This window comes from Rhinichthys klamathensis, unplaced genomic scaffold (assembly GCF_029890125.1).
Source record: "Rhinichthys klamathensis goyatoka isolate OS25496 unplaced genomic scaffold, OSU_Roscu_1.1 h1tg000262l_1, whole genome shotgun sequence".
In the NCBI taxonomy this organism is placed as follows: Eukaryota; Metazoa; Chordata; class Actinopteri; order Cypriniformes; family Leuciscidae; genus Rhinichthys; species Rhinichthys klamathensis.
In genome coordinates, this window is record NW_026606783.1 from 3,017,987 (window position 1) to 3,040,358 (window position 22,372).

General features: G+C 37.0%; 2 protein-coding genes across 3 annotated transcripts in view; both read left to right on the plus strand.

Annotated features, from left to right (window-relative positions):
• atp8b2 (ATPase phospholipid transporting 8B2) overlaps positions 1-13,032 on the plus strand; it is a 50,576-nt gene extending 37,544 nt beyond the window's left edge. For both annotated transcript variants that reach the window (XM_056267667.1, XM_056267666.1), the window contains 10 exons: positions 8-113; positions 236-464; positions 3,126-3,309; positions 5,303-5,526; positions 5,613-5,696; positions 5,795-6,040; positions 6,216-6,354; positions 7,329-7,459; positions 8,506-9,006; positions 10,667-13,032. In XM_056267667.1, the coding sequence (XP_056123642.1) occupies positions 8-113; positions 236-464; positions 3,126-3,309; positions 5,303-5,526; positions 5,613-5,696; positions 5,795-6,040; positions 6,216-6,354; positions 7,329-7,459; positions 8,506-9,006; positions 10,667-10,765 (1,943 nt within the window). In that variant the 3' untranslated portion in view covers positions 10,766-13,032. The remainder of the gene's footprint in view (positions 1-7; positions 114-235; positions 465-3,125; positions 3,310-5,302; positions 5,527-5,612; positions 5,697-5,794; positions 6,041-6,215; positions 6,355-7,328; positions 7,460-8,505; positions 9,007-10,666) is intronic.
• A 1,272-nt stretch (positions 13,033-14,304) lies between these two features.
• il6r (interleukin 6 receptor) lies at positions 14,305-21,075 on the plus strand. The gene is given in 10 exon segments (XM_056267676.1): positions 14,305-14,423; positions 16,692-17,315; positions 17,393-17,516; positions 18,544-18,713; positions 18,825-18,976; positions 19,088-19,244; positions 20,109-20,146; positions 20,282-20,330; positions 20,566-20,686; positions 20,808-21,075. Coding segments are annotated over 10 exon segments (1,794 nt in total). The 5' UTR covers positions 14,305-14,332.
• The last annotated feature ends 1,297 nt before the right edge of the window (positions 21,076-22,372 follow it).

Consider the following 22,372-nt stretch of genomic DNA (forward strand, 5'->3'; position numbering starts at 1 on the left):
GTGATAGAAACTGCAGTGAATATCGGTTATTCCTGTAAGATGCTGACGGATGACATGACGGAGATCTTTATTGTAAATGGACACACTGTCCAAAGTGTACGCGAAGAACTGAGGTAAAATGCTGACGTTTGCCCGAACCATCCATCCATCAATCCATGAAATATAAGAGATGCAAATTTTTCACAGAAGGCTTTTTCATTTTGTCATTCTGTTTTGTTCTGTGTATTTTTTTTAGGAAAGCAAGAGCACGAATGCTGGAGTCAGCACTCACCAGAGATGGAGGGAAGGAAGTTGAAGCTCAGGGATTGGGTGGGGCGTGTGCCTTTGGAAATGGATGTGGAGGTGGTGCTGCTGCTAACTGGATGCCTGATGAGAGTAAATGCCCCCCTCCTCAGGCTCCGCCCTCCTCATTATTGGAGTCAATCAGTGGAGAGTTCGCCCTCGTCATCAGTGGACACAGTTTGGTAGGTGGGAGCCGCATTCAGGAATGTAATTGGAAGAAATGAGCCATAAGTGTTTTTTGTAATGTACACAGAGACTATAATGGTATCGTTTTCAAAAAATGCACATTGAAAGCTGTTTTCAAAAGTTCGCTTTTTCAGACCATCCAAAACACAGTTGTCGTATATATGAACAGGCAAAACGCACAAAAAGTTTTCATGTAAATACCCCCTTGAACAGGAGATTTATTCATGTTCTTCAGTTTACTTAAAGGGTTAGTTCACCCCAAATTGAAAATTCTGTCAGTAATTACTCACCCTCATGTTGTTCCAACCACGTAAGACTTTCGTTCATCTTCGGAACACAAATTAAAGGTGCTATATGGAACTTTTCTTCTAAAATGAATCCTTTTTTTATTGCCTGTGTGTGAAGGGGTTGTAATCACACATTACAATGATCCACTTGTCGGGTTTTGCTATTACCTCTGAAGGCCAGTATTCCTATTTCTATGTGAAGTCTACGGGTCGGATTTTCTGCGAAATCCATCGGATGTGACGTGCATGCGCGCTCCCGAGCCTCTCTCCTTTTTATATACAGTCTATGCGACGGCACTGCAGCTAACGACATGGAGTCTGATAACAACAAAAAACAACCTGCCTCCAGCACAACACACACTCCAACACACTCCACATAAATATAAAAAACAAAACAAAAATTTATCTGCGGAAGCTCGTCAGGCCAAACCTGAATCGGATCGACTTAGGACGAAAACACGGATCAACATCAGCAGAGTGTTTGAATTATCGAGAGACCGCCGCTATTTTTATTGTGATAAATTACAAGTTTTCAGATATGCTGAAATAAATAATGGTAAACTGTATTGAAATAGCAAGGTAAACTACAACATACATGAGATATGAAATGAATACAAAAGACTGTTCCAGGATAACAAAAAGTATGTGCTTTAGGATGTAACTTTTATTTTATGTACTAGATCTACTGTCTAACGTCACTCATCCCACTACTATCATATTGTTTAAATACACATTTCCAGACACGTTCAGTACAGTAATGTTACGATCTTACTGTTACACTGAAATTGTTCAGTCTAGTTCACTAACCGTTTTCGTTATCATATTATACATTCATCTATGTTGACATTGCGCTGCCTGATTGTGAAAGATACACGAATAGTTAGTGAAATGCCTTATGCTAACACCACATGCCGGCTAAATGCAGTCAATGTAACGTTATCATGGTACGAGCATGGAGCATTAGTTCAACGTCAAGCTGATAAAAGTAGCCTATTATTGTAACGTTGCAGTGGGAGTTTACATGAGCTCACTCTTGTGTTCGAGCACGCGCAAGAGCACGAGCACTCTTGTAAAAATTGGTTGCAATCTGAAACATCACCGATAGAGGCCGCTAAAAAATACATATAGCACCTTTAAGATATTTTTGATGAAATCTAAGGGCTGGATCACTCCTCCATAGGCTTCTTAAGGGATCGAAAGTTGCCGGCCGAGACAAGTTAAAGACATCGTTAAAATAGTCCAAGTGACTACAGTGGCTCAATCTTCAGTTTATCAAGCGACAAGAATACTTTTTGTGCGTAAAAAAACAAACAAAAATAACGACTTTATTCAACTATTCATTTCCTTCTCTGTGGGCTGTGAGATTTCACGTTGTGGAACTGCGCAGCGCTTCTGTGTTATACGTCACACGTAGACTCACTATTGGCCGACGCTGGTCATGTGTGTGATGCGTGTGACGTACAACCTAGAAGCTTTGCGTACTTTCACTACGTGAAATCTCAAGGCCAACAGAGAAGGAAATGAATAGTTGAATAAAGTCGTTATTTTTGTTTGTTTTTTGCGCACAAAAAGTATTCCCGTCGCTTGATAAACTTAAGATTGAGCCACTGTAGTCACACAGACTATTTTAACGATGTCTTTAATAACTTTTGGGCCGGCAAGCTTCGATCCCATGGAAGCCTATGGAGGAGTGATCCAGCTCTCAGATTTACGGGGTTGAAACAACATGAGGGTGAGTAATTACTGACAGAATTTTCATTTTGGGGGGAAATAACCCTTTAAAGGGTTATGATGAGTTCAGTTAGGTTTAGTCCAGTGTTAGTATTAATTGAGTATTAAGTGTCATTTTAGTACTTCAACAGGTCACACTTTAAATTAGGGTCCAGTTCTCACTATTAACTAACTATTGACTATGACTTTTGCTATCATTAAACTCATAATTACTACTTCTTAATAGTTAGTAAGGTAGTTGTTAAGTTTAGGTATTGGGTAAGATTAAGGGATGTAGAATATGATCATGCAAAATACGGCATTTATATGTGTTTTTTAAATACTAATAAACAGCCAATATCCTATTAATTTATATCAAAATTTCAGTTTTTTCATCTAATATTTGTTTTATTTTAGTATTTAAAAAAAATCTATTTTAATAGTTTTAGTTATCAAAACAAAACTGGTTTAATTCAGAAAGAATATGAATTATCCCATTTTTAAAAATCAAATAAATGGTATTTATTTTAGTTCAGATAGAAGAGATATGGTCCTAGCTGATTTAAGCTGGTGTTTTACTGGTTTGGCTGGACTAGCAAACGGGCTTTGGCTGTTTTAATGAACTTTTTCAACAAATATTTCCCTGTCTTTCTGGGTCAGGCTCATGCACTGGAAGCAGATATGGAGCGTGAGTTTTTGGAGACGGCGTGTGCTTGTCGAGCAGTGATCTGCTGCAGAGTGACTCCTCTTCAGAAAGCTCTGGTGGTGGAGCTGGTTAAACGGCATAAGAAGGCTGTCACACTCGCTATCGGAGATGGAGCCAATGATGTCAGCATGATAAAGAGTAAGAGAAAAGAGATGCAAGCTGGCATGTTCAGCACGTGTAGTCTTCGTCAGGCCATTGACTCTTTTTGACAGCTGATTTGTTTTTGATGTGCAAATATTAGGGTTCTCCGAGTCAAATTACTAGGTTAAGGCTATAAATAACAAATATTCTGTATACATTACAAATCAATGTCGAAAATAGTTACTGTAACTGTCAAAATCAGAATCTAAATAAAATAATGTAATTATGATTGTGTAATTTTTTTTAAATACACTACCGTTCAAAAGTTTGGGGTCTGTAAGATTCTTTTTTTAATCAAAAACAGTAATATTATGACAAATAATTTCATTTTAACATAAATATTTTCTGTTTTAATATTTAAAATGTAATTTAGTCCTGTGATAGCAAAGCTGAAATTTCAGCATCATGTCACATGATCCTTCAGAAATCATTCATATATGCTGAATTGCTGCTCAAGAAACATTTCATAGTATTATCAGTATTGAAAACAGTTGAGCTGCGTAATATTTTTGTGGAAACCATGATACATTTTTTTCAGGATTATTTGATGAATAGAAAGAACAGCATTTATTTGAAATAGAAATGTGTAGTTTGTAACAATATAAAAACATCTATTGCCTCCTTGCTGAACAAAAGTATATATTTTTTTTTATAATCTTAATGACCTCAAACTTTAGAACTCTAGTGTATATATTATTGTAATATAATGATGATTATCATTATAAATTTTGAGCTTAATTCAGTTTAAAAAAATTAATTTCCTTTTTAATTGCATTCACTTAGGCTCATATACTGTATGATGCGGATTACAGGTAAAGTACAGTGTGTGTTTTAATCCTCATAATCTTGTCTTGTGGTATTTTTTTTTTAACCATGAGAGTATGGATTCTAATTGAACATTTTTAGTAAGGAACAAACCGGTCAAGCAAAACACATTTTTAATGTGTTTAAGTTCCTTTTTTTTAGATTATGCAAAGGTGCCCCAGAGAAACCAAATTAGTGATGTTCGTTCCTTCGTTTAGTTTGTTGTTGACGTATGTGGTTGTGTTACTTCCTTCAACTGAGCAAAAACATCTCCGAACTCTGTCCTTCCTTGGGCTCTCACGGTGTCACAACTATATTTCAAAAGGCTGCTGTGAACATGGATAACGAGATGTGGAGGATGTGGTTTATGTCTAAATCTTTTTACACCACCCTGTGCTGTACCTACTCAATAACATTTACACACGAACACGTTCTTCCAATGTTTCATCTTCTGTTTGTTTGATTCTGTTGGGTGTGTTGTGTTCAGGGGATTCTGCTGGTGTGTAGCAGTCAAGTGTCAATTAAAAAGATTTGTTCTTCACATGAATGTTCCCTGCCGTTTTAATGTTATTTAGACTGATTCATATCACTTGGGACTGGCCCAAATCTATGGTTTTAGTAAAATTGAGATTCAGGTATTAGTTTATCTGGCTTAACCCAACATTTGGAGTGTTACTTGAACCTGACCATCAGAGAGCTAATACCCAAGAGCAGGGGGTTTCAAACTGGTCTCCAGGGACCCCTAAGGGACCTCAAGTGGGTGGAAACATGGGGAGAGAATTATTTTTAGGGGTGTCAGAATTAACTTTGTAACTTGAGATACTCAGTATGTTTTTAGCAATCAATGTTTTACTCATTTAACGAATTAGATAATAGCCTATTACTGATTTGAAATGCTGGTTGGTTGACTGACTGAATTGGATATTTATACATTTAAGTCTCCATATCTGAAAATGGAAGATTAGTGCCTGATTTCATAGACAAGGCTTGAATCTAGTCCCAGACTAAAATGCATGTTTTAACTGTTTTAACTGAAAGCAACTTGCACTGACATATCTTAAAATATGTCAGTGCCGTTGTTTTGTCTCAAGAATGCACACCAGTAATATTTTTTTTCCCCAAAGTCACGTTTATAAAAGCTACTTAAAGGTCTTAATTAAACTTGTGTGTTTTTCTCCTTCTGTAGCGGCTCACATTGGCGTGGGCATCAGCGGTCAGGAGGGGATCCAGGCCGTCCTGGCGTCGGATTACTCATTTTCCCAGTTCCGTTTCCTGCAGCGACTTTTGCTGGTACACGGACGCTGGTCCTATCTGCGCATGTGCCGTTTTCTCTGCTACTTCTTCTACAAGAACTTTGCCTTCACTATGGTGCACTTCTGGTTCGGGTTCTTCTGTGGGTTCTCAGCACAGGTGAGAGATACATTCTCAGGGTTAAAAAAAAAGTTATTTATGAGGTGATGCCATGACCTCGGTTTACTGTGTTTTCTTTGATTTAGACTGTCTATGACCAATACTTCATCACTCTCTACAATATCGTATACACATCCCTGCCGGTGTTAGCCATGGGCATCTTTGATCAGGTAAGAAAAAGAAAACGTATATAAAATACTCTTCTTTTTTTTCTTTTTTTTGCATTTGATAAGAAACTCACTTCCACCTCAAACTTTGTCTAATTCAGGATGTTCCTGAACAGAGGAGTTTAGAGTATCCAAAGCTGTATGAGCCGGGCCAGCTGAACTTGCTGTTTAACAAGCGAGAGTTCTTTATCTGTATCGCACAAGGAATCTACACTTCCGTGGTTCTGTTCTTCATTCCGTACGGCGTTCTCTCTTACGCCACACAGAGCAATGGAGTCCCACTGGCAGACTACCAAACTTTTGCAGTAACTACTGCAACGGCCCTTGTCATCGTTGTCAGCGTCCAAGTGAGTCCATGTGGTAAAGTTGTTTAAGATTAAACATCCACACCCAAGTAGTGCTTCTGAATGTATATATGATTAGCAGTTCTAATTTTGTTATTGTTTGTTTAATGCTGTGTGCTGTGACAATACATTTTGTAACTATTTTGAATGGCTCAAGCTTTTTGTTACTTCGTTATAGATTGCTCTGGACACTGGTTATTGGACTGCCATAAATCACTTCTTTATATGGGGCTCTTTGGGTACCTACTTCACTATCCTCTTCGCTATGCACTCCAGCGTCCTGTTCAGCATCTTCCCCAAGCAGTTCCATTTCCTTGGTGAGTCAGCACTCTTTGGCCCAACAGAAATCTTGAACAGAAACCCACATTTGATAACGTTTATACAGTATGTGTCACAACACAAGCACAACTTATCAGCCAATACATCTGGAAATGCAGATAGCATTGACTCTATATGCATTACTCTTATACAAAAAGAACTGTTTATGGATACACTACCATACAAAAGTTTGCGGTCATTACGATTTTTTTGTTGTTGTTGAAAAAATTTGATACTTTTGTTCTGCAAGAGCACATTAGTGATAATTAATTTAATTATTAATACATTTGTTAAAAATCTATCAAGTAAATACTGTTCTTTTGAACTTTATCAAAGAATCCTGAAAAAAAGTATAGTTCCCGCAAATATATTTAGCTGTTTTCAACATTGTTTATAATAAAACATGTTTCTTGAGCACCAAATCAGCATATTAGAATGATTTCTGAAGGATCATGTGACACTGGATAATGATGATGCTGAAAACTCAGCCTTACCATCACAGGAATAAATTACACTTTAAAATATATTAAAATACATACAATTTATTTTAAAACGTCCCTGTATTTTTACTTTATTTTTGATTAAATAAATGCAGCCTTGTAAGCATAAGAGACTTCTTTCAAAAACATTTAAAAAAAAATCTTACTGACCCCAAACTTTTGAACAGTAGTATACATATAAATGTCCTTTGGCAGTCAAGTAGGCGGCACAATAAAACTATGTTAAAGAAATAGTTTTCCTAAAAAAATAACATACATTTAACAAAAAACAAAAATAATAATTAATATACAATGAAAAGTAAATGTACTAAACAATATATTGTCTTTAAAATACCCATGGATTTTTAATTGTGTGATTTATAAATTATATATTGTTTGTATTTTATCTTGTTCAAAATGTTTGTGTGCATTTGGTGTAAATATTTGTTGCTTATTTTGTGTTTGTGTGCATACCATGTGTTAATATACCACAGGAAGTGCCCACAACACACTCGGACAGCCAGTGGTTTGGTTAACTATTGCTCTGGCTACCATCATCTGCATTGCTCCAGTGCTTGCGTTCCGCTTTCTCAAACTGGATCTTAAACCTCAGCTCTCAGATACCGTAAGTATGCGTGTGACACTAGTTTGTCTGGCCTAAATCTTACGCCATATTTGAATTTGTTTTTTATTCCACAATTTATGTTTATATTCAACCAAACATTCATTATTAGTATATCACAACAAAGATCTGTCTTAAAAGGATTATATTTAATAAACATTCTCAATTTTCTATGTGATCATTGAGTAAATCCGAGCCCGTTCTCATTCCAAGGTGTCATACATGTGACGCCTTGGACATTTCGTCGAAATCTTACGCACATGGCATCCTTTAGCGTCAATATGAGACGCAGAACCCAAGGCGTCATACAGGTGACGCTCGTCTAAATCCGACGCACATGGCATCCTTTAGCGTCAATATGAGACGCAGAACCCAAGGCGTCATACAGGTGACGCTCGTCTAAATCCGACGCACATGGCATCCTTTAGCGTCAATATGAGACGCAGAACCCAAGGCGTCATACAGGTGACGCTTGTCTAAATCCGACGCACATGGCATCCTTTAGCGGCAATATGAGACGCAGATCCCAAGGCGTCATAACCGTAACCCTACCCATAACAGTCAAGTTAAATTGACGCTAAAGGATGCCATGTGCGTAAGATTTTGACGAAATGTCATATGGCGTCACCTATATGACGCCAAAGGACGAGAATGTGTTGGTAAATCCCTAGTGAATTGCGTTGATTTTGTTTCTTTGCATGTGGTTATTTGCATTGCTGTGAGTGAAAGAGTGTTTTTTTTATGTAAATATTAATATAAAAATATATGTTAGTAATTATTATGGATATATAGTCTTGTTAATCAATGTTAATAATATCAGTATTACTTTATATACATATTATATCTATATAAACACAAATATAAATGTTAAATTTAAAGAACAAATAAACTGTTTGTTGGATGGTTAAGGTTGGTTGACTGTTGCATAATCTGATTCATAGCATAGATCATATTTGTTTCACATCAGTAGGTTTGACATATTTTGTAGTTTCGGGTTATCCCCTACACTCATCCTCTCCCCTTATTACATTCTCACTCTCTTTCTGCAGGTGCGCTACACTCAACTTGTGCTGCAGAAAAAGCGGAAGCCTGGTGGGCGTGCGGGTCGTGGAGTGGGCGGTTCAGGAGTAGCCAGTGGCAGTGCTCTTGGTCGCTTGGGGAGAGGTGGATCTCGACGCTCCGGTTATGCGTTTGCGCATCAGGAGGGCTTTGGAGAGCTGATCACTTCGGGAAAAAATATGCGGCTGAGTTCGCTGGCTCTCGCTTCTTTCGCTTCCCGCCACAGCAGCAGTTGGATTGACACCCTTCGTAGGAAAAAGCACGCAAACAGCCCTGGTGTGCAGAACACCCCGCCCACCGGAGATGACAGCGCCGCCTCCTCTCAAGCCTCACCCTTTTCCACAGTAAATGGTCGTCAGGACACAGTGGCAGGCGAGGCAGGGCAGCAATTCAATGAACCCGTCCTCACTCACAGCCCTGATGATATCGCTCTCAGCGTGCTCAGGTGTGCAGACAGAGAGATGGGAGGATCTAGTACTGGAACAGTGCAGGTAAATATACATCTTAAAACAAGTTCAAGCACAAATTGTATACAGATACACCACATGCAGGCCAACATACACAAATATAGGGCATTATTCAACACGGGACAGAGGGTTGATTCTGTTGGCGTGCCTGACATTTTGTGGATTGACAAAAAAAAGTAAATTTCCCCCAAGGAGAAAACGGCAGGAAGCAGAACTATTAAAAACACTTTCATTTCTCACTTTTTGCACATAGTAGTAGTCTCAGCTATAACTGCCATGAGTTCCTCAATATTTAGGAAAACACTTTATAATTAGGATATACACATTATTGTTCAAAAGTTTTGGGTCAGTAAAACAATTTGTTTCAAAGAAATTAATACTAGTTTTATTCAGCAAGGACGCATGACATTGATCAAAAGATGACAGTAAAGACTTTTGCATTGTTACAAAAATATTCTATTTAAAAGAAGTGTTGTACTTTCTCTTCATCAAATAATCCTGAAAAAATGTATCACAACATATTAGGCTGCACAACATTGATAATAATAAGAACTGATCCTTCAGAAATCATTGTAATATGTTTATTTGGTATTTTGTATTGGTTCACAATATCACAATATTTTACAAATAGATGCAGCCTTGTTGAGCATAAGAGACTTCTTTCAAAAACATTCAAAAATCTTACCGAACCCAAATTTTAGAGTGTGTGTGTGACAAATGATTTATTAATACACAAAATACAAATTATATATTAACTTTTAGGGATGTGGTGTAGACTATGTAAATGTTCATTTAAAATCAGAAAGCCTAGCTGTTTTGGAATTTCCACTTATTTTTTCCTCTCTTTACTTTGCATGTATTTGTTGTGGGAAATAGGAACTTGGTTGTGGTTGCCAAGGGGACATTTAAGAGCCAACTAAATTTGCTGAATGATTTCTGAAATAGTACACAACACTATTTAATTAGTATTAAGTTATTGTGATCTCCCTGATCCATGTTTTAGGTAGGAAGGTATACAGTTTTAGTTAGTAGCTTCAATGAATAAATAGTAATGTGATTCCATATGAAACAGATACGCTTTCCTTTCAATAACATAATAAACACAACAAAAATGACTAGTGAGAAAACAGCAGTTAAGAAAGCATCTGATCATGTGGTGAGTGATGTGGATGTTTACACAAGCTCTGCAATTCGGCACTCCAGACTCGATGGACTGAAGAAATGAACATACTATAACATACTTAAAATTGTATCCACACAAATTGTAATTTCTTCTGTTCAGTTCATCGAAGTCATACACGAGTAAAAGAATGAACACACTGAAGAGCTTCCTTATAGTAGAAAAAAAATAAAAAAATGGAAAAGCTACACATCCCAGAGCACACCTACCTATTACGTAATCGACTTGGACCATAGTAGTTTAAAGGTGTTTACTAGCCGGAGCAAACTTTTCCAGGAAGTTTGCTTTGGCAAGCTGTTTTGACCTCCCGAAACGAAATCCAAACTAACTTCGTTTTGGCCTGAATTTTTTTTTATTGACGACGTGACATCAGTTCGTTCTTTGTTTTTGCTTGAAGTATATCAGGGCCTTAAGAGGTACATTTACTCTAGTGCATTTTATGTAGGTAATAATGCCATTTGTTTTGTATTTTTGATTAATCCTCTTATTGATTCTTTCTTCTAGGAAGTACCGTTTGTGTGGAAGGGTTCTGGAGCTCGTATCAGTGGTGCAAGCAGCCCTGGACCTCCTTCCATTGCAGAAGAAACTTCCAGTGGCGAGTGATAGATAGACAAGACCAACTGGAATCCTTCATGTGAATGCTCATGTTTCTGTCTGAGGACATGACCAGAGAAGACAGCGCCCCAGACAGTTTAGGAGTAAACATGCTTAAAACACACATGGAAATGGATGCAGATTTAGTAGACAAACTGTGTATACAGACAGCACAAAGAGTTTCACCCCTCACATTTCCTGTATTGTTTCCATTCTCAGATTTCCTGTCAGTGAGAAGGACAAATTTGGTGTTATTTGAGCTGTTTACGACTGAGTTTTTCATTCTAGCCAAGTTATCAGACAACAAACCGCTAAATAGCATTGCCAAGGCTGATATTACATCACACCTGACTACCAGCTATAGCTGTTTTACTAAATACATATTGCGTTGCACTCAAATGCACTTTTAGATTCATTATTTTTCATTTGGAGACAGGAAAAAAGCTCCCATTTTTTTGCATTAACATTTCTCTCAATATCTTAGCTTAAATATATCAATACATATCACAATATATTGATACATTACACACAGGGCTTGACATTAACACCCGCCAAATGGTGGATTTCAGTGTCGTCTAACAGTCACTCCCACTATCCACTTTGGTGGGTTGAATTTTATAGGCCTGTATAAATATACATTTTTCAATTGTAGACTTTTAAAAAGGCATCTGAAATAAACTAAGTGCATTGTAGTGTTTTTAAAAATGTTTCGATACATATCGATACTAAAATATCTGAAACGCTTCCAATACAAATTTTCCGCAGAATAGATACTCAAAACCAGCTCCGCTTTCTCGCTCTCTCATGATCTCTCTGACTGCGAGTTGACACACAAATCTGCTTCTCCTCACTCACTCATATCATTTGCTCCAGATGAATATTGTTCCTGTTACAGGGCTTGAATTTCGTTGTGGGATTGCGCATAATTTTACTAATTCTCGCAGATTTTGTTCTCACACCCAAAGTGTGCGCACATAAAGCCGCCTCTCAGTACTAAATTGAGTCCTTTTTCACGGCTTATTGTGCTTAAACAGTCAAATACACACAAACTAATGTCAAAATGCCGGTCTTGGCGAGTATTCACGTGAACACTGTCAGTTATGTTTTAAGTGAACGTAAACAGTTGAGAAAGAAAACGCACGTGTAACAGTATTAGTGCGTCAGGTCTTAAAGTTTAAAGTCTTAAAGCAGCCTAATATACCTCCCACCAAATTATGAGATCATATTAAAGATATCTATATAGCAGTTTTTCCCCATGGTAACGATGTCAAAATTGTGGCCAGGGAAAATGCTTAGTGGCTGGTAACTTTGGAAAACCACTAGCCACAGTGGTGGCTGGTAAGCAAAAAAAAGTTTTTGTCAAGCCCTGATTACACATTACAGTTTCAAGTAATGATTATTCAAGTATTACTGATAACTAAAGGTTTAAGGTTTTTGTATTCAAATTGAGTAGTTCTGTTTCTTTTTCATTTGAAATCTCAGTCAGTTCAAGTATTGTCTTCATCTCTATATATTGAGGGTGGTTTATCTTTTCTTCCGTATTTTTAATCTCACTGTGACTTACTTTCTTGTGGTCTCATACTGTTAGGACAATTTTGTCAGCATATTGTTTTGCTGAGTCAAATACTTCAGCTTTTTGTCTGTTTGTTGCTCAGAGATAAGTAAATCTACTTCAGATTGGGCAAGTGAATTTCTCATGTGCTGATAGAAAAGGCTGCAGATTTTCTGTTTTTCCCCACTGCTGAAAATAGCACTAAGATGTGTGCGGTTCTGTGTGATACAACGCTACAGTTCTCAGTGAGAACGTGACTCTGCTGGATGGACCCGTTCTTCCTCATCCATGTCTTTGCACCATATTGGTGCTCCAACCCTGACTACTTGACTAGAAGTCCAATTCAACCCCAAACTCTGCTCTGCTGGACCCTTGATGGTCTAGCCATTTGCCCAACGGTGGTGCATTGATCCAGTGGACTGTGATAACAAATGTGTTTGGACTTTTTTTTTTTAAGTTGTATTAAAATAATTCACTGAAGAGTTACCAAATGGAATCCACCTTGACCGTTCTGGTCTAAATGTGGCCTTTACCAGTATTTGAATTTAGGTAATAAGAATGTAAACGCAATAGTGTGTGTGTGTTTTATTATGAGATAGACCAAGAAAGTTGATAAAGATGTTTGAAAAGTTACTAAGCTCCATACTTGTCCTGTTCCCTGTAGAAGTTAGGCCTAGCTCTCATACTGTTAAATGGGTAACAATTATATGCCTTAAAATCTAAATGTGTGTGTGTTCATTTTTTTAAATGTATATCTCTTTCTATATCCACACAGTAAAGTATTTACATATAATTGCAATTATAGGTTACAGGTCAACTCAGAATATAGTAGTCTCTTTCAGTGTCTGTTAGGCAAATTAATGGAATGGTCCATATGACCTGTGAAGTAAACAGAAGATAACCCTCCTGTTGTGAATGAGCCTAGTGAAAAATGGAATATGGATTGATTAAATTATTTTAATCAAGTAAAAAAAACTTTTTCTCTATACGTTTAATTGCTAAATAATTTCTAATGGAAGTTCACCAAAAAAAAATAGAATTGTCATAATTTGCTCACCATAGTTCCAAACTATGACTTTCACTTTCAAGTGTCCTGAAATGTACTGTGAACTTATCCATGCAATGAATGTGACCTGAAGATGTAAAACTTCAAAAAGGACACAACACCGTTTGATGTGGTACCCTACTCTGTTCTCACAAGAGAAATATGATGCCCGTTTTGTGAACGATTTGATCTTTTGAGTCGAATCTTTTAAATGAATCAATTCATACGGTCCACAGACTGTTGTTTGAATGATTCAGTCACGAATTGGGCTGATTCGGTTCTAGAGTTCATCTTATTATTAAGATAATTAGAGTTCAGATTATTAATAAATTATCAATGAATAGCGAACACGAAGTTCTTGAAGCTTACAATTCTTATTTTGTGTTCTACGGATGCCAGACAGTCAAATGGGGATAAATGAGGGAATCATTAACATAACTTCAAATAATTAACTGTTATCCAGCAGCACCTCGGACAGCCTATTTCGACCTGATATTCTGGTGACCCACATCGACATAGTAGATCTTGGGTCATCTACTTCTCTGTAGTAGCTGTAAACCTGACCGCAAACAGAAATAATTCGTTTTTCGGTCATTGCCTTGTCAAATAGGAACTTGTTTGTCTTTGTGGTTCGCAGTTTCGCAAGAGCGGATTTGTTAGTAACAGATAGTCTAATGTGCGGGAGGAGAGGAAGAGGCAGCAGTCTTCTGCTTCTCTCACAAACAAAAGAGCTCCGGATCGTAGGCTAATCTTATCTTGAAGCAACTGAAAGTATTTTTTGTCAAACGAATTGTCCTAGATCTGTACAATGTTTCAAATGACGTAAGAGCTTTAGACTAATCAAACGCCCGTATATAAGTTTTTTTAGGCTGTTTAAAATTTTAACTTGCTGAACGGCTTGACATTATGACCCGCTATATTGCATATTTTGCTGGCTGATTCTTTTTTCTTTTATTTTCTTTTTTGGTAGTGAAAAATAATGTGGACCCGATTTACACTCGTGTTTCTCTTCGGTGTATCTGCGATTAAAGTTCAGTCTGCACAAGAAGATGAGCTGTGTCCTCGACAAGGTAATTTATCATTTCATTTCAAAATACAATCGAGAATTTTAAGTAGGCCTAACTGAAATCAGTTATACTTTACTTGGATTGCAGTCTGTTTTAACATTAAAAACATGAATTAACTCCTTTATGGTCTTGTTAGGTTGTGATTCACCTCTGACTCAGTGGTTAATGGTTATGATGAGCGTTTGTGGTAAAGAAGCTAATAGCCTATTAATAGACGTTCCTTGATAATTTTAATAGTCTAAATAATAATCCCATTTTATTACGGGACTTTTAAATAGTTTATTGTGAGCTGTAAATAAATAAAGCCATTAAGCCCACTGGAGAACATAAGAGTAAAGCAAGAATGTTTGTTTCTTAAGTTTCAGGCAGGGGTTATATTAGGCTGGCTACACTATTTAATTAAAACTGTTAGATTCACTTTATTTAATGTTTGTATATGAAATTCACATTCAAACTGTCTTCCAAACTTTTAACTTTGCCTTCATCCAAAAAAAAAAAGAAATCGTAACATTTTAAAAACCATCATTAAAAATAAAATGAGTTAGGCCTCACCATATCACGTTTAATTTAATTTTGAGAAAATTATTTACGTCTATCTTTTATTATTTATAAATTATTTATATCTGTATTTGACAATGATTTACATTATAATTACTTAGATCTACATTTACATTGTCCACAAATTATAACTGTGGCATCATTTCCACCACATGAAAAGAAATTATAACTGCACACTCTCTTTTTATTACCAACGTTTAGGCAAAACAAGTAGCCTTTTTCATACCTTGACAAAGGCTACTTGTTTTGCCAATACGTTGGTAATAATAAAATGTGTGCAGGTATAATTTCTTTTCATTAAGTTTTCTCCTTCAACTTGCTCCTCAAAAGGTGTGTGTTTGCTTTGCTAGATATCATTTCCACCACAACCATGGTTTAACCCCGAATTAAAGCTAGAGTGAACTTGTTTGCTAAATAGACAGCAGTGTCAGTGAAGAGCATGCTTGAAGTAAAGTAGACGTGATGTGCGAGAAATAAAGGATACATTATTATAAATTTCACTTATGATGAGAATTTTGGTCACACTTTAGTTTAGGGTCCAATTCTAACTATTAACTATGACTTTTGCCTCAATAAACTCCTACTGCTTATTAATAGTTAGTAAGGTAGTTGTTAAGTTTAGGTATTGGGTAAGTATGATTGGGGAGGTAGAATATGGTCATGCAGAATAAGGCATTAATATGTGCCTTATTATAAGTACTAATAAACAGCCAATATCCTAGTAATATGCATGCTAATAAGCAACTAGGTAATAGTGAGAATTGGACCCTAAACTAAAATGTTACCAGATTTTTTTATTATTGTGCATCATTACAATCAAGTAAAGATCACATAATCTCAAATACATTAAATGCTAGCTATGATTTTAGACTCAGCAAAGCAAAACTGTCTGTCTGCCTTTTTCTTTTTTTTTCTTTTTTTTTAAAGTGATTTCCACGACAAAATGTTCTTAAACCCAATTTATATTTTAAGATGTGGTAGAAATGACCGTGGAATTAAGGGAACAAAAGATAGAATTGTTCTGTGATTCGTGTATGTCCACTATTGGTCAATGTTAGTGGACAAATTAAATAAACAAGTGAGAGTTTATTTTCTACAGTCCCGAGAGCCAAAAGTGCCCATAGTTAAAGGAACTCTTGTCATTCACAAATGAAATAAAATCCTAGGCATTAATGAGCATTTAATGGGGTATTTTTCTGGTAATGTATTAGCAAGTGTTTGCGTATGCAGATAGAAATGAAGCATAGTACATATGGGCGTAGTATAGATTTTTGTAGGCTTTCAGCAATTATTTTTGTTTGAAAGTGCCATGAACTTGGAGATAGATAAAAAAAACAAAGATTTACCATTTAATGTCTTTCTAATTTTTTTTTACATTATATATAGTGGTCACCTTTAGTCCTTTTATGAGCATTCTGGTGTTGTATTGCCTTGGCATCAGGTCAAACTGGTGCAGCGAACAAGTGATTGTGAAGAAGAATCGGAGGGATTTTAATAAAAGGAAGTGAAAGCAAAAGTACCTCTTTGTTGCATAATTTTATTCCATATTTAGACAACGCAATGAACTGTGGGTACAATTGTACTGTACCCATGCATGAATATCATGTACTCAGACTAGACAACAGTACACGTGACAAAGCCCAGCTGTGCACAGAATATTCTGTAAAGGATTATTAGTGTGATTAAGGATCTAACTGCTGTGTTGTTCTTCAGAGCCCCTTCCTGGAGTTTTGGTCTTGAAGTTAGGAAGCAATGTTGTGCTTGGCTGCAGAGGCGATGTCACTGTGGACGATGTGCCGTTGGCTTCGACCAGTGTCATAAATAAAAAATATAGAAAGAAGCAGAGAGAAGACATCACTGTCAACTGGACGTCCCACAGAGTCCATGCTAATGCTACACAAATAACCAGTCTGAAGGGAGATGCTACAATTGGAACATACCAAAAGACTGATTCTGGTATATATATCAAAACTAAAGGGGCCACAACGGTCACTGTTAAACCCCCTGTAACCATAAGAAAGGAACAAAGCACTTTTAGACGTGTTTTGCGTGCTGTCAGTCAAACTGCTGGTCATGAAGAAGAGGCCTTTGGTATCACCATGGGGACAGATCCTGATCAAGATGATTATGAGGACTATGATTATGAAGAGGAAGGGTCCAGGGTGACACGAGGAATCAAAAAGCGAACACGCTGGACTCTCAACGGACGACAAGTGCATGTTGGAGTGGAAAGGGGAGGGATTTTAAGACGTCCACATCTCAGCTTGGCAGATGTTGGGAATTACAGCTGCTACAGAGGAGAGAGACTCGTTTCCACGTTCAAAATCAGCGTAGGGGGTGAGGACTTTCTTTCGCAGGTATAAGTGATTTACAGATACACAGAAGAAATTCACATTCTTGTGTTATTTTCACAGTGCCCCCAGAGAGACCCACTGTCTTTTGCTACAGGAAGTTTCACACCAGTAAGGTCCGCTGCGATTGGACGTCCAAACATCCAGTAACCCCACGGCCGCTGTGTTACCTACTTCTTATTAGAGGGTGAGTGTGTCTTTGGTAAATGGACAAAGACAGACTGAATTTATTTAACAGTTATCAGCATTTTTAGGAATAAATTACATACTGTCATGCCATTCCAAATTGGTATGCTTGTATTTTTCATCTTCATTCAGTTTTGTGTGATGTCAGGTTTCTGGTGTGTTCTATTCAAAACACACAAGGAAATACTGATTCAAAGTTTTAATAAGAAAACCAAAACGTATGAGAGTATAAATTAGAATGAACACACATAAAGACGACACGGAGGAAAGAACAGACAGAACTCAGGGTTTGAATACACAGGGGTAAAAAAGGAAACTAAATAAACAGGTGAGGTAAATTAGTGACTATCTGGCACACACTAGGAAACTAGGGCTGTGTCTGCAATCGCCCCCTATACCCTTAAATAGGCCATTTGTACTGGTGTCCGAAACCGTAGTGGGTGTTATCGAGTGCACTCATTCAATCCCATAACGCACCGCAATAACGAGTGTACAACTGATGTACGCTCAACGGCTAGAGAATACCCATAATGCACTGTGAAGGCAGTGCTGAATGAATTCCCGCTTCTGATAAAAGATGGCGTCCACAGCCATTTTCCACACTGCTGGTCCAATGTGGCTTGTAATATCATACAGGTATAAATTCGTTTTTAATTGATTATTAAATTGTTTAATTTAAGATTTATACATGCTAGTTTCCATGGCAGAGTTCAAGATAAATATTTTCATCTTACTGCTGGAGCTGCCAGTTTGCTGCGTTTCAAATGATTATTAAACAGCAAGCACAAACTATGCGAAGCCAAATGAAAGGTCTGTGTGAGGTAAAGGCAGTAATTTAAACCTTTCTGTATGAATAATCATCCTCATATTATAATGGTCCTATCCCCATATTATAATATATTTATAATATAAAGGATTCATACAATTTTTTACAGTGTTTTTACAATGTCCAAATATTTCAAGACACAAAATCGTATCATTTGATCTCTTTTGTGCACTTCTCTTCCTCCCTTTGTCTCCTTCCAAAGATTGTTTGGTAACATCACTCGTGTGCCTTGTTCATTCTCCCGGTCCCGCTGTTGGTGTGCTTTCCCCGTGGATGAGGGTGACAGAGCTCTCCATGTGGCAAAACTGTGTGTGTCGAACACAGCAGGCAGTGCCACGAGCCCTGAACTCAGCCTCAAGCTACATGATATCAGTGAGCGCTTGTGTGTTTTTCCGTCCTGTAGGATGTTGATTAGTTACTTTTAAAAGCATACCACCAATTTGTTTGTGAAATGAAAATCTCTTTTTTTTTCTCTCTCTGTAGTTAAGCCAGACCCCCCGACCAGAGTGGTGGTGAGAGCAGTTGAGGGCCAGAAGCATATGCTTAACGTATCCTGGTCTTATCCCAGTTCCTGGAAGCGTGGCTTCTATGTCCTGCATTTTCAGCTAAGATACCGACCACAACTCGCAGAGCAGGTAGAGTTGAACGGCTTGTATATAATTATGCATAGATCTTTTGGATGAAATGACACAATGGCTTACCTTGGTTATGAGTCTATATTTATGAGTGCTTGTATTTGTATTTAGTACCAGATGATAAATGACAGTTTAGACAGAAAACAGTCCTGGACGATTAATGATGCTCTGCCACACACTCAGTATGAAGTGCAGCTTCGGGCCAAGGATGAGTTTGACGGTGTTTGGAGTGACTGGACTGATACTGTATTTGCAGTCACTTGGTCAGGTAACAAAATACATGGACATGGTTATTTATAATACTGCAAAGAAAACCCTGCCATCTATCTATCTGTCTCTCTGTCTGTCTGTCTATGTAATATACATCTATATACAACTATTTACAAATTATAGAAATGTTGGTGTGTGTGTGTGAAAATATCATACAAAACTGTTGAACTGATCCACTTTAATCAAAGCTGATTAAATCCATGGTTTAGTGGGAGTCTTTGGCACAAACCTGTACTATTGATTTTAAGAGAGCAAAGATCAATGTTCATCAGATAAAAGTCTCTAAACACATTATTTTGGGTCCAGTCCAGTGTGCTTCACTGGGAGACTAGGACAGCATTATTTACACTGTTTGCATTGGGAAAAGCATCTGATTGTCTATTGGACATTTAGCTTTCTATCAATTGGGCAAGCTCTCAAAAAGGAATGGGCTGTGCAGCAAATGTCCAAAATTGTAAATGACAGCTTTAAATGACAATGTTAAAAAAAAAAAAAAAAACCATTAAGTTGAAGACCCATTTTGCTGAAGTCTGTCACATTGCATTAAGTGTAGGGTTTATAATTACCTCTTGTATTTGTAGAGATTGAAAAAAATACATAAATCTATAATCAATACATGTATGCATTATCATTGTCTTGTTTTCTATCGTAAAATATTCAAGAACAAAACAAAATACACAGTGAAAATGCTCAAAGAAAATAATTGACCAGACTTTTTTTCAATATTTTAATCAGTAATTCTCTAAAAATAAGAATTAATATTTTATACAGTTTTGAGGTAGGAGAAGCAAAACAACAGCTTTAATTTTTGCCCTCAAAAAGATGTTTGTACATTTGGATGTTTGTTTGGGTTTCTTTGTAGCTCCTGAGACGACTACTTCCTTTGAGAGCATTACCTTGGTGAGTTCATTCAACACAATACCACACAGAAACACACCGACATATCTGTACATGCACTTGAATGCATCCACATACACTCATACGTTCACATTACTATATTTAAACCTTATGTTTATTATCTCTTCCGTCTTTCAGGAACCCTTTGAGATGTTTCCTGAAGGTTCTGGAGAAGTTCCTGGTGAAGGTGAGTCTGAGCAAGAAAACATCTCATTGTTCTCCTTCAGGTACTGTTACTCACACATCTGGTAAATCTATTATGAAACAAGAAAGAAAATTAATGTGGTACCTTACCAGAAAGCCAAAACAGGAAATGGTCACTAACAGCATGTTTGGAGTTTAACAATGTCCTGTACTTTCCAAATGTTTCAGCCTTCCGTGACATTTCACCTCTGTCCTCACTCACTCTTTCTATCTCTCAGAATCAGTGGTAATTGTTGGGGCTGATGATTTTGGATATGCTTCCGTGTGGCTGTACGTGTCATGTGTTTTTGGGCTGTGTTTTATTGTAGCCCTCACCATGCTCACGGTCTGTTTCTTGAGGTAAAACTCTTTCCTATCACATCCATCTTTTAATGTCCATTTAGCGATTTCTTGGCCCTGGAAACGTCTCTTAAAAAGTCAAAGTTTTACCCGTTTTCATTTTGTTCTTGTGTCTTCTCAGGAATAGGCTGCATTTCATGTCTAAAATAGGAAAACAGACTTTGCCCTTTACATTCCTCCTACATTCCTCTCGTCCTCTTCCTACTCCTGCTGCATCTGAGCAACTTCCAGAGGAGGGAAAGTCACTGATGTCTCCTCCCAAGCACAGCCAGCAACACTTCCTTCCTGTTCAGCAAGAGGAGCAGGAGGGCATTCATCTGCATAACATGGATTATTTCCTGTCTCAAGGGACTGAGGGTGTGCCATGAATGATAGACGGACATGAGTAAATGGATGAAACTTCACTGTAGTACATACGCTGCGATTGACTAAGGATCACACACTGTGTTTTATATGGTTAAATAACAGTGTAATAAGTTTGTAAAAAAGAAAATGGAGTCTTATTGTAGAGTAGACGAAGTAATTCAGTATTATTTCTTGTTATTAAAAGTATTTTTAAAGCAACTTCTACAAAATGGCTGCCATTTGTTGACCATGCCAGTCTCACATGTGAGGCTAACGCACTTTTTCGCTCTGAATAAGAGTGTCTGCTTAATGCCTTACAGGGATGTTACAGGTTCGGTACAAGATAATCTTATTCAATACAACAAAAATAATAATAATAATAATAAATAAATAAAATTAAAAAATATATATATATATATATATATATAAATACATATACATATTTTATTTTTTTTACTCGTCCCTTGTTGAAGAAAAGAAATCAAGATTATGGTGAGTAATTTACAATGACAATGCATGTTGTTGTTTTTTTAAAGCAAACATGTGAAGCTTAAGATTTTATAAAAGCATTTAGATTAATTCTTCTATTGAAACATGTGTGGTATTTGAGATGTAAAGTTGTTCTTTTGTCATTTTTAGGGTTTTATGCTATATTGTCAAAATGTATCCAAAACAAAGTTGTAACATTGTGTATAACGTTACACAGATACGATTTTTTCCCCCCACACCTAGACCATGTTATTTTCATCTTGTTTCTGCAATAATGATACTGTGTGGATTGTAACATTTACAGACTGGCCCCATTCATTTCTAATGTAAGTGATTCACTGTTAAACTTATTTTTTAAAGAAAGTAAGAAAATAATATTTTTGTGGTAATCAACGTTATGCCACAAGTGCTGTGGCATTGAGTTTAACTTATTGAACCTGGAATAATCCTTTATATTGTTGTGGAAATTTATTTTCAGTGGACCTTACAAATGAATGGCATATGGTTTTATCATTTGCAGTCTGATGTGAGAAGGAGGAACTTCTCTGAAATGTATGTATGTTTATACACCTGAAGTGCAGGAGCGAGAAGCTCTAGAACCAGATGGGCAAGGAGGACCTCTGACCTCTGAGGTCAGAAGGTCATCTAGTTAAGGGGAGCTTAAAGGGTTAGTTAGTGATAAATCAAAGCTAGCAGTAAAGGGCCTTTTGTCTGTGGAAAACTAATGGGAAGCTCTGCAGGGAAAGGACCTTGAAGAGCAGTATAAAGATTGCCCAATTCTGTATCTCAGTGTCTCACTCACTCCACAGGGTAACTGCTGTGTTGGCGACTGGGCCTATTCTTGCAAGAATA